Source organism: Tiliqua scincoides, chromosome 1, assembly GCF_035046505.1.
Source record: "Tiliqua scincoides isolate rTilSci1 chromosome 1, rTilSci1.hap2, whole genome shotgun sequence".
Taxonomy (NCBI): domain Eukaryota; kingdom Metazoa; phylum Chordata; class Lepidosauria; order Squamata; family Scincidae; genus Tiliqua; species Tiliqua scincoides.
Window position 1 is genome coordinate 123,165,746 of NC_089821.1, and position 17,021 is coordinate 123,182,766.

Below are 17,021 nucleotides of genomic sequence, written 5' to 3' on the forward strand. Positions count from 1 at the left end.
GATCCCCTGGATCCCCCAGGACTTCAGCACTAGCTGGAGGGAAGTTTTTTTTTTTAAACCCTTCTGTCCCCAGCAGCAGCACAATCTTGTTGCTGCCATACAGCCCAATCCTATGCATGTCTACTCAGAAGTGTCCCATTGGAGTCAATGGGGATTACTCCCAGGAAAGTGTGGGTAGGATTGGGCTGATAGCCCCTTGTCACATATACTTGCAGAGTTCCCAATTCCCTTGTAGGAGTTTGGAAGCACTGTGATAGTGTATTGGATGTGGACTGAAGAGACTGAATTTTGATTCTTTTCATATGATTTTGTAATATTACCTAGTTTGTGGGAAGAAGTAATAAGTTATAAGTATTTGTCTGCCATCATTAGCAAGTACAGTGGACCCTCTGTATCTGTGGATATGACCTTCCTCAGATGACAAGTCTCTGGTACTCCTAGAAGCCACTTCCAGGTTGTGCCCGTGGATTCTGAGGAACTACTGTATTTGGAAACATGACATTTTAAAAGCCAATTGTTCAAAAACAGATTGAGAATGCAACATTCTGTGTAGATACAGTTTAAAATGTAATTACTTATTTTTTAAACATGTCTGTAAAAACAACTACCGCAAGCGCAGGCAGGCATTTGACTGATCATTTGGCTGGAATTTCCCAGTCGCTGTAGATTTCCCAGTTGCTGTAGAAACAAAGTTAAACTTTTATTCTCCTTCCTTCTGCTGCAGCCTGGTTCTGCTTTGCAAATGCTTACAAAGCAGGTGTGTTTTTTGAAACACCAGGATGGTGTTTCAACACCTTTCCATTTGAAACAAAGTCCCAGGCTGCAATTCAGTGCACCCTTATGTAAGAACAACACCCATGGAAAGCAGTGGGTCTACTTCTGAGTAAAAAGGGTTGCAAATATATGCAGCTCCATCTCTCTACTGTGAATTGAATTGCACACTCTCAGTTATGTGTTATGGGTTGTATGTTGTATGTAGAGCTTCTGGCTTAACACACCAGACACCTTAAAGGTGGATTTGACTCACAGTTCTCCTGCAGTGGTTCCCAACCTTTTTCACTTGAATATCCCTTGGCAGCCCATTTCCATAAATTGTACCCTTCATGTTAGCAAAATGTTTGTAATTAATAATACAAGCCCTCATCTCCTAAATATGAAAGCCCAGACTTCATGTATTTATCACAGTGCTTTCTCTTTTTATCTGTTTGAAGAACAGAAGACTCTGCCTTTGCACTGTTTTGCACCAGAAGTATGCTGAGAAATTCTGGGTGATTGATCACTTTCCATATTACGTTTCAGCTTTTTTACTGTGCTGGTTTTCAATCACTGGTTCACACATGAATTGATGACCAAAAACTAGCTATTGGTGGGGTTTTCACAGCCAGCTAGCTACCTCCCTTCCTGCCTTGCTGGTCCTTGCAAGGCATTCTGGAGCATAGCCTGCCTTTTTCTACCATTATTCCATTCTTTTTCAAGTACCCCTAAAGGTCCTATTGAGTGTCCCTGGGAGTACATGAATACCAGGTTGGGAACCACTGTTTTACTGGTATATTGTTTACAGTGCACTTACTCTGATAGTGTTTACAAAAAGGTGATGAAGACCAGAATTTAAAAAGAATAAAAATGTATCTTACGATCTTTTACTGTTTTTAATAAATGAGAGACTACAGTTCTTAGGTAACAATTAGTGGTAGGTTATTTTTCAGGATCTGGCCTCGGGTAAAATCAGAAAAACTATAGTCAGACACTCCCCTAAGTTTAAACCCCGACTTATCCGAGGGTCATAGATAATTCCATGATTATTGGCTCAAAACCTGCCCTTGACTTATCTGTTGGGTCGACTTACAGGCAAGTATCTTCGGTGATTTTTCATGATGCAGGTAAATTTTTGAAAGTTGTGTTTGGATAGAAAAATTAAAATGGTGTGAAGATCACGTAGTGTATTTTATGTAGGAAATCACGTTGCTTATTTTGTACAATTCAGTTGTGAACAAAGTGGCATGGCTACAACTAAACTTCAGGACATCTGTACTTGATTGTATGCTACATAACTTGGAAGACTAATCTGCTTTTTCCAAAGTCTGTATAGTAACTTTACTCTTAAATTGCTCTGATAGCATAATATTGTGGTTATAAGAATTTGTGCAAGTAGGGGGACTTTGAAGAAAGAAAATTTTCTATAAACCTTAAGCACTACTATGTAGGAAATATGTCCAGCTCATATTGTCTTAAATTGTATTTAAAATGTGCTTGAAAGAACTGATTACTGTTGGGAAACATATTTTGTTATATGTAACCAATGAACATTTAGCATTTCTCCCCCTTCAGGAAGCAGAGCCATAGTGATGGAGTGCCAATATGGACCTCGAAGGAAGGGTTTTCAGCCTAGAAAAACTGGTGAGCCAGAAAACGTTTCTTGCCAACTATACAAAGCCACTTGCCCAGCAAGGTAGGTAGTAGCTATAAAACAACAAGACTTTGACTTGAATACTTAATGTATCAAGAAACATGACAAATATTTCCCCAATTAACTATAAACAAATTATAAGGAATTATAAGGTTATAAGGAAATGCGCATCCTATCTCTGGTTATTTTTAAAAGGGGAAGGAGGGGGGACCTGGGAAACTATAGGCCGGTAGGCCTAACATCTATACCAGGTAAAATGGTGGAATGCCTCATCAAAGATAGAATCTCAAAACACACAGATGAACAAGCCTTGCTGAGAGAGGATCAGCAATGGCTTCTGTAAGGGTAAGTCTTGCCTCACCAACCTTATAGAATTCTTTGAAAGGTCAGCAGGCATGTGGATGCGGGAGAACCTGTGGACGTTATATATATATGGACTTTCAGAAGGTGTTTGACACGGTCCCTCACCAAAGGCTACTGAAACAACTCCACAGCCAGGGAATTAGTGGGCAGGTCCTCTCATGGATTGAGAACTGGTTGAAGACCAGGAAACAGAGTGGGTGTCAATGGGCAATTTTCACAATGGAGAGAGGTGAAAAGCGGTGTGCCCCAAGGATCTGTCCTGGGACTGGTGCTTTTTAGCCTCTTCATAAATGACCTGGAGACAGGGTTGAGCAGTGAGATGACTAAGTTTGCAGACAACACCAAACTTTTCCGAGTCGTGAAGACTAGAAGTGATTGTGAGGAGCTCCAGAAGGATCTCTTCAAACTATCAGAATGGGCAGCAGAATGGCAGATGCGTTTCAATGTCAGTAAGTGTAAAGTCATGCACATTGGGGCAAAAAATCAAAACTTCACATATAGGCTAATGGGTTCTGAGCTGTCTGTGACAGATCAGGAGAGAGATCTTGGGGTGGTGGTGGACAGGTCAATGAAAGTGTCGACCCAGTGTGCGGCGGCAGTGAAGAAGGCCAATTCTATGCTTGGGATCATTAGAAAAGGTATTGAGAACAAAACAGTTAATATTATAATGCCATTGTACAAATTGATGGTAAGGTCACACTTGGAGTATTATGTCCAGTTCGGGTCGCCACATCTCAAAAACGACATAGTGGAAATGGAAAAGGTGCAAAAGAGAGCGACTGAGATGATTACTGGGCTTGGGCACCTTTCTTATGAGGAAAGGCTACAGCGTTTGGGCCTCTTCAGCCTAGAAAAGAGACACCTGAGGGGGGACATGATTGAGACATACAAAATTATGCAGGGGAGGGATAAAGTGGATAGAGAGATGATCTTTTCACTTTCACATAACAGCAGTACCAGGGGACATCCACGAAAGTTGAGTGTTGGGCGGGTTAGGACAGACAAAAGAAAATATTTCTTTACAAAGCGTGTAGTTGGTCTGTGGAACTCCTTGCCGCAGGATGTGGTGACGGCATCTGGCCTAGATGCTTTTAAAAGGGGATTGGACAAGTTTCTGCGGGAAAAATCCATTACGGGTTACAAGCCATGATGTGTATGTGCAACCACCTGATTTTAGAAATGGGCTATGTCAGAATGCCAGATGCAAGGGAGGGCACCAGGATGCAGGTCTCTTGTTATCTGGTGTGCTCCCTGGGGCATTTGGTGGGCCGCTGTGAGATACAGGAAACTGGACTAGATGGGCCTATGGCCTAATTCACAGGCCACACCAAATGCCTCAGGAAGCACACAAGACAACAAGAGACCTCAATTCTAGTGCCCTCTCTTACATGCCCCTGTATCGCCAGTGCCACCGCCCGCCCTCCTCTGCTTTATAGTGGTTCTGCATTTTTAATTGTACAATCAGTTGCATTGGTTAGTGACTTTTCACATCCTCTTAAATAGAATTTTGTTTGGAGAATTCTAATTCACCTATAAAAGGATCACAATCTGAGAAGGATATGTTTCAAGAATAAAATCAGATGTGGTGTGTGGTAACAGAAAATGTCAGTTTTAGAAATAAATCTTAATACATCATATAATTATAATTAGGGTGTTGATTATTTGCAAGAGGTAAAAAGAGTGAGGTGAGAAAATGAGACTAGCCCTATGGAAAGCTTATTAAGAAAAGAGCTACATCAAGAGTAAATGGACCTTCAAATCCAACTGATACAGTGTGGGTCATAGATAGAGCACAAGAATCTCTCTATCCTTTCAGACCTCTACTGATGATAATACCACAGCCTTTGAGACTCACATTTTATAAATTATGGGTGTTTAGTTATTTTCACTGTTTAAAACAACTGATTTACCACAAATTTTAATCCACATTGAACAACTGATATATCTTATATTTTAACGTGCTTAGAAAGTTCTGCATCTGTAATAGTTATTCGATCCACCAAAGCTAGATTTCAAACTGCGTGAGTGTGATTTATTTTATTTTAAATAGGCATAACCATTTGATTGCAAGCTGTTTTGGACATTTCTATTTAGGAAGGAGTTGTAAAACTCGTGTCCAATGATCCATTTGTCTGCCACAATTTCTACTCTCCAACACCAGTGGCAAAATACCATCTTAATTTCTTGGCTTGATGATTGATTCACCATAACATCATAAGGGCTAATCTCACATTTCCATCTCTTTAAATAGTTTAGTATTTTTCATTATAAAAGAAGATGTATTTCCTTTGTGTGTTCTGATTCTTTCTTTGTTGCCCATCCCTGCCCGTTTTAAAGGATCTACATTAAAAAGGTTCAGAAGTTTCCTGAATATAGAGTTCCCACAGACATTAAAATTGATAAGAAAGTCATACGAATGGAGCAGGAAAAAGCTTTCAACATGTTGAAGAAGAACTTGATTGATGCTGGAGGGCTTCCTAGGTAATGTCTCTATGGTAAAAATTCCTAATTTTTGCTTATTTTTGAATATTTCTTACCTTAGAGCAGTGATTTTCAACCACTGTGCCATGGCACATTGGTCTGTCGGTGTGTCGCAGGAGTTTGAGGAAGGGTCATATATTAGTAGGGCCATTGGGGGATGTGAGCCCCCGGCTGGCAGTCGTGTGTGCCTTGTTAATAATCAAAGAACTGATGATGTGCCTTGACAATTTTAGAGCTTTCTCACTCTGCCATGATATGAAAAAGGTTGAAAATCACTGCTCTAGTCTAGACACTGCTTCTGCAATGTCATCCCAGAAATGACTGAGACATTCTCCTGTATGTAGTCCTTGTCCTTTTGAAATTCTATAACAGAAGGGTCACATGGAATCCCAGATACATTTTTTTATAGATTGTCCTCATGGCTGGATTTATTTCAAGTAAAGGGTTCTGGCTGACTCTTCTGCTGAAATTGATATGTGCCCACTGATTGGGCAGCCAAGTCCACCTGGTCAGGTAAAACAGTAAGAAGAGATGTCCAGGTGATTCTAACTCATCCAGTCAGATGACCCTATGATGACCACGCAGATGACCTTGGGTTTTGTAAGTTCATACAGATAGCTGCTTGGAGTGTTTTATTTGCTTTTCTTTGTGCTGTGTTTACTCTCTGTTGTAAATCATTGGCCATCGTTCTTATTGGTTGATGTGGAACATGTGATTTTTTGGAGCTTAAAAAACAGGAGCTGTGGGATTAGGCTGTTATTTCAGGAAGAGATTAAAATGATACGCATCTAGTTTTTTGATGGTAATTAAAATGACTGGTATTGAAACTTTTCAAAGTACTTAAGATGGTGGTGTGGAGTGAAAGAAAATTGTTTACTAATAACAGTAATAACTTTTTGTGGAGATGTTGTCATGCCTATTGAATAAACATGAACCATTCATTAAACTTTTTTTTTCCATTCCGGGTGAAAAAATTAAATAAGTGATCTATTTTTGCTGTCTTGCTTGGAAATTATATCTTTTATTTCTTTATTGTCAGGTGGTATGTCCAGTTACCCACTCAGCAGGCTCACCAGTATCATGAAATGGAAGAGGCCTGCCTTCCACCATCACCCATCCCATTCTCTGTGCCATCTCCTGAGGAAGAGGACGATACTGTCAGAGATGAGAACTGCATTTTACCCTCACGACTCCACCCACAAGTAGCAGATAAAATCAAAGAACTAGTATTGCAAGGAATAGAGCAAGTCTATGCAGTGAGGAAACAATTACGGTAAGGCTTTGTTTTACTAAGGCTTGGTCATCTTTGCAAAACAAATTTCATCCCCTTTACTTGCTTTCAAGTCAAATGGATAAGAGTTGGGAGGGTCCCCCACCAATAAAATCTCCAATACCATTTGTATCACAGTTTGACTGCATGAGTCATGCCTACAAATCCAATTAGGGTTGTTAGGATTAATCAAGACTTTCTAGAAGGTATCTAGAGGAGAAAAGAAAGGAGAAAAGTAGTATGGGGTTTTAAATCGGAGCGCTCTCCTTCCTTCTTATGGAGTGTGTCATCTGTACAGAGTCCACCTCTCCATTTGCGCTTATGGCAGATGTGGATAATCGGTGTGGATTGTAAGCACATACCTTGCTGTATGGTTAGTACAGAGCAATACCCTGAAAAAGCATGCCAGAGACCCTTGAAGACCTTTGTTCAGTAGTGCCTGTGAGCATTCAGTCTAGGCATCTCTTTAATTATACAGATCTTGAGATACTCAGGAAGACAACTGAGCAAATTTGCTGTTTTTTCCTTCTCCTGTATAGTATCTGAACAGTGTATCTTTCTCAGTATATGCTGTAGACAGAGTATTGCTTTACATCCTGGTACTTTTTACTGAAATGACCAAGCAAAATGTACTGAATGCAAGGAATAGGTTACAGCTATCTACCACTGAATATAATTATCAGAGCAATGTTAGTTGTAGTAGTATACGATGAAAATGGCAGGAAGGAAAAATAAATCTTATTGTACGCCTGTGAGTGTGTAATCTCTCTGCCTCCGTTTTATATTGCTTAACAGAAAGTTTGTGGAACGAGAATTGTTCAAACATGATGAAGTGCCAGAGAGACACAACTTGTCATTCTTTCCTACTGTAAATGATATCAAGAACCACATTCATGAAGTACAAAAGACGCTAAAAAACGGGAAGATAGAATATAACTCAGAAACTATCCCAGCAATGGTAATGTTGGAGGCTTCTCTTTCCTACATTCATACTTGATTGGAGGTAGCTGATCTGGATCTAGCATCCTGGCAGAGAATAGACTTGAAATAGTGTAGATACTAAGTTCTGAAAGCTACTTTTTTTTCTCCCTCTCTTTCAGTTGCAGTGGACGACAGATGGAGGGAATATTCTCACTGAAACTGTGACAGTGTCGTTTGCATCACCATCTGCTGAGGGTAAGATCAAGCTCAAACCAACCAAGATTATTTTTTGCTGATTTAAAACACAGAACCTACAGGACATTTATAGGAGCTTTTCTCATTCATGCCATGTCGCACAGCAGTTTCAAGATGTACTCTTGTCACTCCTTTGCCAAAATGTACTTTTTTTTTTTTTAAGGGGATTGGTGTCTTTTTTTTCTATTTTTTTAAAGTATGCTCAGCAGTCACTATGAACACTTGTGAATATTGTCTTGTTATCCCATTAACAGGGCTGGTCTTTGGGCAGTTTGACCAATTTGGGCCCCGCGCTGGAGGGGCCCTGCACTAGGATGGCAAGTGGAGTACCCTCAGCCCTAGCCAGCACTTCACTCTATAGCTGGCCCTCCAGCATGGAATCTTCCATGCCAAGGTGTCATGAGGAGTGTGCAGTGAGCAGAGCATTGCTGCTGGATAACCATCCATCAGGGTCCTGGGAGCAAGACCCCCTAGGTAACTGCCCTGTTGCCACCAGCCCAAGAACCAGGATCGCTAGAGAGATTCCATGGGCTAAATCCCTTTTCCTTGCACTATAAGCTATTTAATGGGTTCTCTTTAATTCCTCTGTTTTACTCGCTTATAAGGGAAGAGAGTGATAGTTCCCAGATACCTCAGTGAGACCCACACGAAAAGGAGTAAGAAACAACAACTGAAACAAAGGCTTACCTTCCTTCTTTGCTATAAGGGACAGCATTACCAAAACTTGTCCAGTGAAAGAAGTACACCTCACTAACCATCATGCTTGCATACAAATTTTAAAAAAAATTCATACACACATCCTTGTTTTCAAAATCAAAGCTGAAAAGGTTAGAGACATTAGTCCTTGTACAGCCAAAATAATCAGTCATAGAAAGAAAACAAAGGTATGTAGATCCAATTCAGCATGGTGATATTACTTATTGCCTTTTCTAAAGCTCTGTGAAAGATCTGAAACAAAATCTAAATGCCTTTTAAAGGTATAAAAACATCACTTCTCTGAAAACTGGAAGCAGCATTTTTTTTTTGCCTCTAGGATGCATTCTGAAACCCACATAGGCTGCAGGCGGATGCTTGCAGCCTCTGCAGACATTAGAAAGCCCTTTGGAGGCGACTGGAGCATAGCTTCAGAGTGTTTAAGGGGCTGAAAACCACAGATTTTGCTTTTCTGCAGTTTTTGATATCCACGGGGGGGGGGGGGGTCCAAGAACTGATCTCTAAGGATACCGAGGCTCCGCCTATATATAGTAGCCTGTTAAAACTACAGATCTGTAACATTTCCCCAAATGCAATCACATACCGTATTAGTATCAAGTCTAACATATTAAAAATGAAATACACTTTCAAATGAATGGGGGCCCACCTGAAATTGGCTCACTACGCATCTAGTGAGTCCCAACCCACAGTTTGAGAAACACTGCTGTGATTCATTGTTAAACTGTATTCATGTTATGAGTAGTAGTTTTACTTTCCCTGATTTCTAATCTTTCTGCTGTTTGTTCCTGTGAAATATTTCTATTCTCATGATGGAGCTGCCGATATACTTCAGTTAGCCAGTTTAGATGTTTTTATCAATGTCAAAAAACAAGTTGTCCTCCAAATGTCACTTTGCTTGTGTGTGCTGTTTTGTAGGGAGCTCACCAGAGAAAGCCACCATTAAAGTGGAATCGGATCAGGCAAAGGAGCTATTGTGTCCAGAAACAGCTCAGTTACTTTCTTCACTCCAGCCCAGAGTATTTGCCCAGCTCAAGGTGCCATTACTAGTTTCTGTAACACAAATTGCTAGAATCTCAGTGGCCGTGGCCCCAACAAAACCCTGACATGAATGGAAGGGAACTGTTTGAGGTGTCCCAATTTCTTCAAATTTCCTTTTCCTTGCTGCAGCCTCCCACACTGCATTTTATGTTGCTGAGGGGTCTCCCTCTGGAGCAGCTTCTCAGGGGCACAAGAGACTGCAGCAGGAAACAAGAAAGGTCCATTCAGCAAACAGAATTTTGTGTTGTGAATCAGTTAAGATTCAAGCTTTTATTTTTCTGTGATGTGCAGCTTGAAAGTCTGGGTGCTAATGATTGGACAAAACAATTCCAAAAAGATCTACTTTTGTTAGATTTCTAACCCTCTGTCTTTACTACTGGATTCCAGTTATGTAGTAAATGAACTGGATTGTGAGCATTCCTCGACTACTTGCTTCTCAAATATGGCCTTGCCAATCTAGTTGCAGGCTTTGTGGTAATTCAACACATCTGGTCTGTTACATTTTGCATAGGTCAAAAACTGGAAGAGCCTTTCATTTTCCATTCTTCTTGCTCACAATATTAATACATCACATATATTTATGCATAAGTTGATCTCATGGATAAGTCAAGTGTCCGCTTTAAGCCAAAAATCATGGAATTCACTATGACCCATGGATAAGTTGAGGATAAAACTTAGGGATGTATGGAAGTGTTTGAATGAGATTTTGAGTTTTGTCTTGTTTTACCCAAGGCCAGACCCTGAAAAATGACTTAACAGTATTTGTTTTAAAGTAATGCACAAAACTAATGGGAAGAAGGTGAAGAGGTTTATGGAAGTTGTAGTCTTTGTGAGGAGTACTATACTTACATAGCAGTAGCCTCCACAAAGTCTACAACTCCCATAAGACTCTTCACCTTCCTTCCTTTTTGGAGAATACTGGTAGCTCTGCTGATTCAGAAAAATATTTTTAAAAACCCGTTTTTTTCCCTGTTTGGGCTACCCACCCATCCTACTTCTCATCCAGTCTTCCTCTCTCCCACCTTACCAAGCATGCTGATGAGGCCGTACCATATATACCCATGTATGTGTCAACCTAGGCTTTCAGGGTCAATTTTAAAGCATAATTTTTTTACTTATACATGAGTATATATGACAACTGAATTATTTAGGCCAGTAGTTCTCAGATGTTTCTTCCCCCCCCAACCCACCTTCATTGCAGAGCTTGGCATGATGACATCTTCATGTCACCGCCAAAACTTCTAGGTTGCTGAACTTTCACATTTTTTAACGCACAAAACCCACCTCTGGAGTGTGTTTTCACCAGCAAGAATACAACATGGCTTGGCCTGGGCTGAAGAATGCTAACCACTTTCCTGATGAAAACTTGCAGGCCTTCCATGTTAAAAAAAAATGCAAAAGCTTGGCAACCCAAAGTTCAGCAACACTATGTGACCCACCAAAAATTGAGACATGACCCTCAGTCTGAGAACCACTGGTTTAGGCTATAAAATTGATCAGACTTCCATTCTGTTAAGAAGTAGGCCCATCCTAGCCTTTATCAGTTCCTTATGAAACCATCCTTCTGGGTCCTGGCTTGTGAAAGTCCATTTTCTCTTATCCTTTCTCCTCTGGAGCATTCCCTAAGGACCAAACTATATTACATTAAGCTTATAGTTTTACCCTCCATTATTTGCATTTTTAAAACATACAGAGGAGCTTCGAAGGAGGGAGGGAGGACAATTAGGATTGCTCTGTGCAGTGAAGGAGTTAAAACCTTGCCTCTAGCAAGTACAGAAAATGATTCAATAAGAATCATTACCAATGAAATATTGAAGTACTATTCAAGCTCAAGAAAACCTCATTGCAGTGACCCCTAATGTATGTGAAGTGCTTTTAACACTTGAAAGCACTATATCAGCGCTGCTTATTGTCATCATCCAATCTGAGTATTCATTTTGGAAATAATACTACAAAGTTGGCACACTATTGCACTCTTTGGCTTTAACAGGATGAACGCATAGATGAAACATTAATTTTGCTTTGGTGTTTTAGGGATTACAGTTGCAGCAAGCACTTGCTTCCACTGATGGAGCAGCAGCCCTTATAACAGTGGATAGCCACTCTCCTTTCAGCCCTGCACATTCCATAGGGAGGCAAATGATCAGCCAGCGTACAATCTATCAGAGCCATAACCTCCAAGCAAGCTTCACTCAGAACAAAGCTGCTGCATCAGTACTGGAAGAACAGCCTGTATCGGATCAAAGGGCAGTTGCTGTGAGCCAGGTTGTAACTGCTGGAAGTATAGAAGACACAGAAGTTATTGAGCCGGAAGCTCATCTTTTAGATGCACAGACAGTAGACAGTCGTGCAACTCTTAGTAAGTTCAGATCTCTTTAGATTCTTAACATGCCAAGGAATATCACATGACTTGACTGTCTCTGTCACAAGGGAATCTGTGTCACAAGGGTGTTGGTGTGTCGAGATGAAAGTCTAAAGTGTCCTTGAACTTGGACGCAAGCAAAAGTTTTTCAAAGAGTAGCTTTGTTTTAAATTTGAGGAGGAGAAAAATGTCCTTTGTCCTTTTCACAGCTGCCTGTTTGTGGCAATTGGGGTCCTTGTTCTAGTGTCCACAGTTCTCCCCTCCCCAATGCCTTTTGGGACGAGACTCCATTGTTGCCTTGCATAGTTGTGATTGGCTTTTGGAGGGGATAGTATCGTGACCACAAGGCTTAAAATTATTTTGAAGAATTGGGGGGGGGGGCGATTTCAACCACCAGTGACTGTTGCACCCTGCCCCACCCTGATCACTGTAATAACCCCACATGCTTTCACAACCTGCAAATGGGGATACAAAATTGGGGAACCCATTTCCATCATACCTTATGTTTCTCAGAACAACACACTCCATGTTCTGAGATCTTCTGTGTGTGAATGCATTCTAGGCAGATTATAGCAGGATTGATGCTGGGGCTCACCCTTGGAACTTAGAAAGTAGCACAAGTAGGCTTTTAATGTGTGGGTGCCCTTAGCCTTGCATCAGTGATTGGAGGGGAGGAAGCCACTTCTTGAGGAGAGGTCCTAGTTTGCTGGCAGGCTTAAGCTCCAGTACATTCTTACCTTAGAAATGAAATATGGTGCAGTCTTGATCTGAAAAGTGGCTATTTGTGCATCTATTTGGTAAAGTTCCGAAGTCACCATCCGCCCCAAAGCACCCCATATTTGCAACACAGAGAGCCTCAGCATGAGAACAATTCTGAGAACTTCTCGCATCATATTATCTGCTTGTCTTCCTGTGTCTGGTAGCTGCTGAAATGGTGATATCCTCCTGCAGATCCAACAGCTGTATCCATTAATAGTTGCTGTTGGATCTAGTTCTTAAGAGAAAAGGAAAGTTTAATGCGTTTCTCTGTTCTTTTTTCTGTGGTGGTTAAAAGGAAATCCAGAGAGTGCTACCTGCTCAGCCCACGTTACTCAAGAAGCCAAAGAACAAGCAGTATCCTTGGAGATGGATACATTCAGAGACTTCCACGCTTCATCCGCTACTTGAATTTGCAAAGTCTGTTTTGAACTTGTGGTGATGAAAAGTCTCCTCCCTTTGAGGAGAGAATTGCGTTTGATGCAAGCGCAATGTGCCATTCTGTGGCAGTCAGCTGATAGGCTTCCCTGCCAGTTCCAGATCACCTTCTTTCCATGTGAAATTGTTGTTCGTCGTTGTCCTGCCCTCGCTGATGTTTCCTAAGTCCTCAGTTTGTCCTGGCAACTCGGAGCAGTACAGCAGTAACAATGGTTTTTAGCAGCAAATGTCTTAAACGGGATAACAAATAGAAATATGCATGGTGTTGTGGAAGAAAATATTTCATTGGAACTCTACATTCACCTTCTGGCTTGTTCATGGCATTTCCTTTCTCACTCTTTATTCTGGAGAGCAACCAGTGGGCTACCGTGGGCAAGATCAGACCTCCCACCTGGTGGCCACTTTTCAACACTTCTCCTTTTTACTTCATGCACTTTACATTTCACATTCAGAGAAGCATATGGGATGCCAGGCTGACGGACAGAGCGTGTCTGCTCATTTTACCATGCTGCAAAATAAAATGTTAACTTTTGTAGTGTGTGTGTGTGCTACAAAAAATATAGCATTCATGGTTCAAGGGGATAAATCAACCCTCCTGTGGATTTTCACAGAAGCAGGCTTTAGGGAACGCAAAAGGCAGTGGCGGTTCAGACCTCGATAGATAAGACATCTCTGCCATTGTGTTTTCAAAACTCAAGAAACGAATCTCTACCAAGCAGGATTCTGAAAGCATTGTCCGTACTCGCAGGGTTTGAACAGTCAACATAATATAGTGACCTAAATTGTGACTTAAATTGTGGTTTGTAAATAACATTTCTTGAAAAGCGGCCTAACTACTAGGGACATAATTACCTGTGTATGCATAATGGGCAGGGTTACTTGCCCTTCTGGATGCAGCTTTCTGTGCCACCTGACAAGCTGCCCAACTTGAAGAGCTTTGGAAGTGGAATGGTTTTGTCCTATGTTTTCATCTGGTACAGTTTAATGTACAACATGAATTTGGACACATTTCTGTTGATTCCAGCATTTGTAACTAAATGTTGTCTAGATTACCACAGTTTGCAAGAAAGATAATATGTGCATATGCTAACATTGCAGTGAAAATACAAAGAGCTTTTTTGACATACCTAAATAATTGTTCACAGTTAGCAGCTGTTAATAATCAAACCTGAAGGATCAATAGCTCTTCTTTGAACTGTGAAGATGAACATTTGATCATGTGAATATAAAAAAATTAAAAAATATTTAAAAACTTCAGCTTGTACAAACTTAAAAGATTTTGTATTGTATACACTGTATATGTTTTGTATTAAAGTGTAAAGTTTTGAGAGTTTTACATAGTGTGCGTGTTTCTAAACAATAGCTTTAAAGTATTTCAGTCATAATACCCAGATTGATTTAGTAGTACTCTTGTGCCAGTAAGCACGTTCCTGGTTTGAGGAAGGCTATGAATTGCAACAGAAATCAGAGTATCAATTTTTCATAGTTTGCCACTTTTTTCTACTAGAAAAATGTATTCTTGCCAAAAATAAAGCTTGTGGCACTTACTGTTCACACATTGTTTACATACTACTGTTTATCTTTGTTCAGATCATCTACATGTATCTCTGTGCAACAAATCTATGTTGCACACTGTAACATAGAAAGCTGCGTATAAAGACAGAGGAAACCACAGTTCGGGCTGGCAGGTCTCTGTTGGTCCAAGATTCGTAAGGAGGGAGCCTTCACCTCTGAGATGAAGGGCTCACTGGGAGTGACTTCTCAGATCTTGATGACCAACTGGAGCTCCAACACTGTTGAACACCCACACAAAGGGAGATCTTCATGGGAGTAGGGCCTACTCCCATCCTTTGTTCTCCTTCAGAGACTGTGGTGCCAAGAGATCCCAGCTTTTCCAGCCATCTGACTGCGAGACAAAGCAATATTCTCACTCACCCTTCTCTCCCAATAACCTGCTCCAGGAGGGTTTTAGGGAGGGAGAACCATCTAAGTTTATGTTCTGGGTTATATCTAATTAAATGTTAAAGCTTTGCCTTCATCTCTTTCTTAATAATACCCTTGTTCTTTGTTCAAATTCACCCTGGTGTCTCTGTGTTATCTGTGCCTTATTACCACCCATGGTCAACTGACAGTGGCCCTCATTGGTAAGACTGCTTAAGTCAGCCAATGATCTAAGGGCCAAAGGAGATTTTTTCCAACATGTGGGATTCCTCAGTGAATGAGCCACTGGAAGGTGACAAGTAGGGAAAATGAAGAATTTTATTGCCATGAATACTCTTTCTCATCATTTTTCTAATTGTGATCCAATACTCTTTCTTTGCATTGACTGTCTGCATTAGGACCTGTAACTTGGCAATGGAGGGGGGGGGGTGGTTTTAGGGATACATGGCTTGTTTCTGTTCTTAATTCTTCATCCCCAGAGACTGGCTCCAGAGAAAGTGAGAGGTGTCTCCTGCCCAGCCCCCTCCAACAGTGTCTTTTGTTTTCCCCAAAGTGCCTGCCTTCCAGTGACTGAATTAAAGAACATCCAGAGTCCTGGACCATTATCAGGAGAAGCAGAAGGAGAACTCACAGCAAGGAAATTCTCCATTCTTTTGTTCTCTCAGGGAAAGAATAGAACGTGGATTCTCCTGAGAATGCAGCCAGTTGATTCTATAGTTCTAATCCTGCCACAAAAGACCTTCAGTTGCGGAGTCTTACCTCGAACGGAGGCAACCTCAGCAAGCTTCAACCATGCAGCGTTGGAGAAGACATTGTGTGCCTGCTACACGGCTACTTCGTCCTTGGCTCAGTAAGTGCTGGAGAGATGACATGCATTCAGTCTAAGGCCACCTTACAGTATTTAGCAAGAGGGTAGGGGGAGGAAATCTTGCCTGACCTTAGGGTGAGCATTAGGTTGCTGGGGATCACAAGCCAAAGTCCTGCACTGAGTCCCCCCCCCCAGGTGCCACCTATAATGACACCTGATGGCTTATTGAGTGCTACTCCCACTACCTTCCCATTCATGTTATCCAGTGCAAAGGAGGGAGTGCAGTTTTCATCAAGTCTCTCTTTCCAGCCCCCTTCACATGTCAGAAAACTGCTCCTAAGTGAGCACCTCCGTTTCAACTCACTATATTGCTCTGAAATTAGTTAATAGTTTGAATTACTATATTAGCAGATCAATTGCTTATACATGCTAGAATGCTGTGGGGGGCCAGCTCTTTCTTTTAGATCAGGGGTGCCCAAACCCCAGCCCTGGGGCCACTCGTGACCCTCAAGGCCTCTCAATGCGGCCCTCAGGGAGCCCCCAGTCCCCAATGAGCCTCTGGCCCTCCAGAGATTTGTTGGAGCCCACACTGGCCCGATGCAACTGCTCTCAGCGTGAGGGCAACTATTTGATCTCTCGCGTGAGCTGTGGGATGAGAGCTTCCTCCACTGCTTGTTGTCTATGATGCAGTAGCAGCAGCAAAGGAAAGGCCAGCCTTGCTTTGTGCAAGGGCTTTTATAGGCCTCGAGCTATTGCAAGACCTTCATTAATTCATATAAGTTAATCTTTAATATATTCATTTATGTAAATGACTATATTACACATAACCACATTTATGTAAATGTATGTAAATTTATTCAAATTTACACATAACACCCCTGTGTTAGACTAATAAAGGAGACCAGCAGAGGATTCTTAATAATCCTTAATGGTCCCTGGGAACTTGGTGCCACCTCAGGTAACCACAACCTGAGGGAAGGGACTGAAGCCAAGAGTGTATGATATCCCATTTTCCCTCCCCACTTTGTGTGATCTGTGGGGGGGGTCAGAGTCAGAGTTGTCTAGCTGAGCTTAGTTGAGATAAGGAAATACTAGAATTTGATTAGTGAGAGAGGCAAAGCATCCCAGAATGAAGGAACTGGGGAAGGGCAAGCCTGCAACTGACGATCATTGGGGGAGAAAAAATGCTTAGAAAATGCATGTTGTCTATACCTTGCAAGAGACTTCTGCTACCCACCTCCACCCATTGTTCAACATGTGTATTAGT

At 41.4% G+C, this 17,021-nt stretch overlaps 1 protein-coding gene across 2 annotated transcripts in view; it reads left to right on the forward strand.

Annotated features, from left to right (window-relative positions):
- The window catches only part of CARF (calcium responsive transcription factor), a 29,722-nt gene extending 16,581 nt beyond the window's left edge, over positions 1-13,141 (forward strand). For both annotated transcript variants that reach the window (XM_066636480.1, XM_066636488.1), the window contains exons 8-15: positions 2,329-2,449; positions 5,108-5,251; positions 6,291-6,524; positions 7,317-7,479; positions 7,622-7,697; positions 9,327-9,445; positions 11,484-11,808; positions 12,866-13,141. In XM_066636480.1, the coding sequence (XP_066492577.1) occupies positions 2,329-2,449; positions 5,108-5,251; positions 6,291-6,524; positions 7,317-7,479; positions 7,622-7,697; positions 9,327-9,445; positions 11,484-11,808; positions 12,866-12,978 (1,295 nt within the window). In that variant the 3' untranslated portion in view covers positions 12,979-13,141. The remainder of the gene's footprint in view (positions 1-2,328; positions 2,450-5,107; positions 5,252-6,290; positions 6,525-7,316; positions 7,480-7,621; positions 7,698-9,326; positions 9,446-11,483; positions 11,809-12,865) is intronic.
- The last annotated feature ends 3,880 nt before the right edge of the window (positions 13,142-17,021 follow it).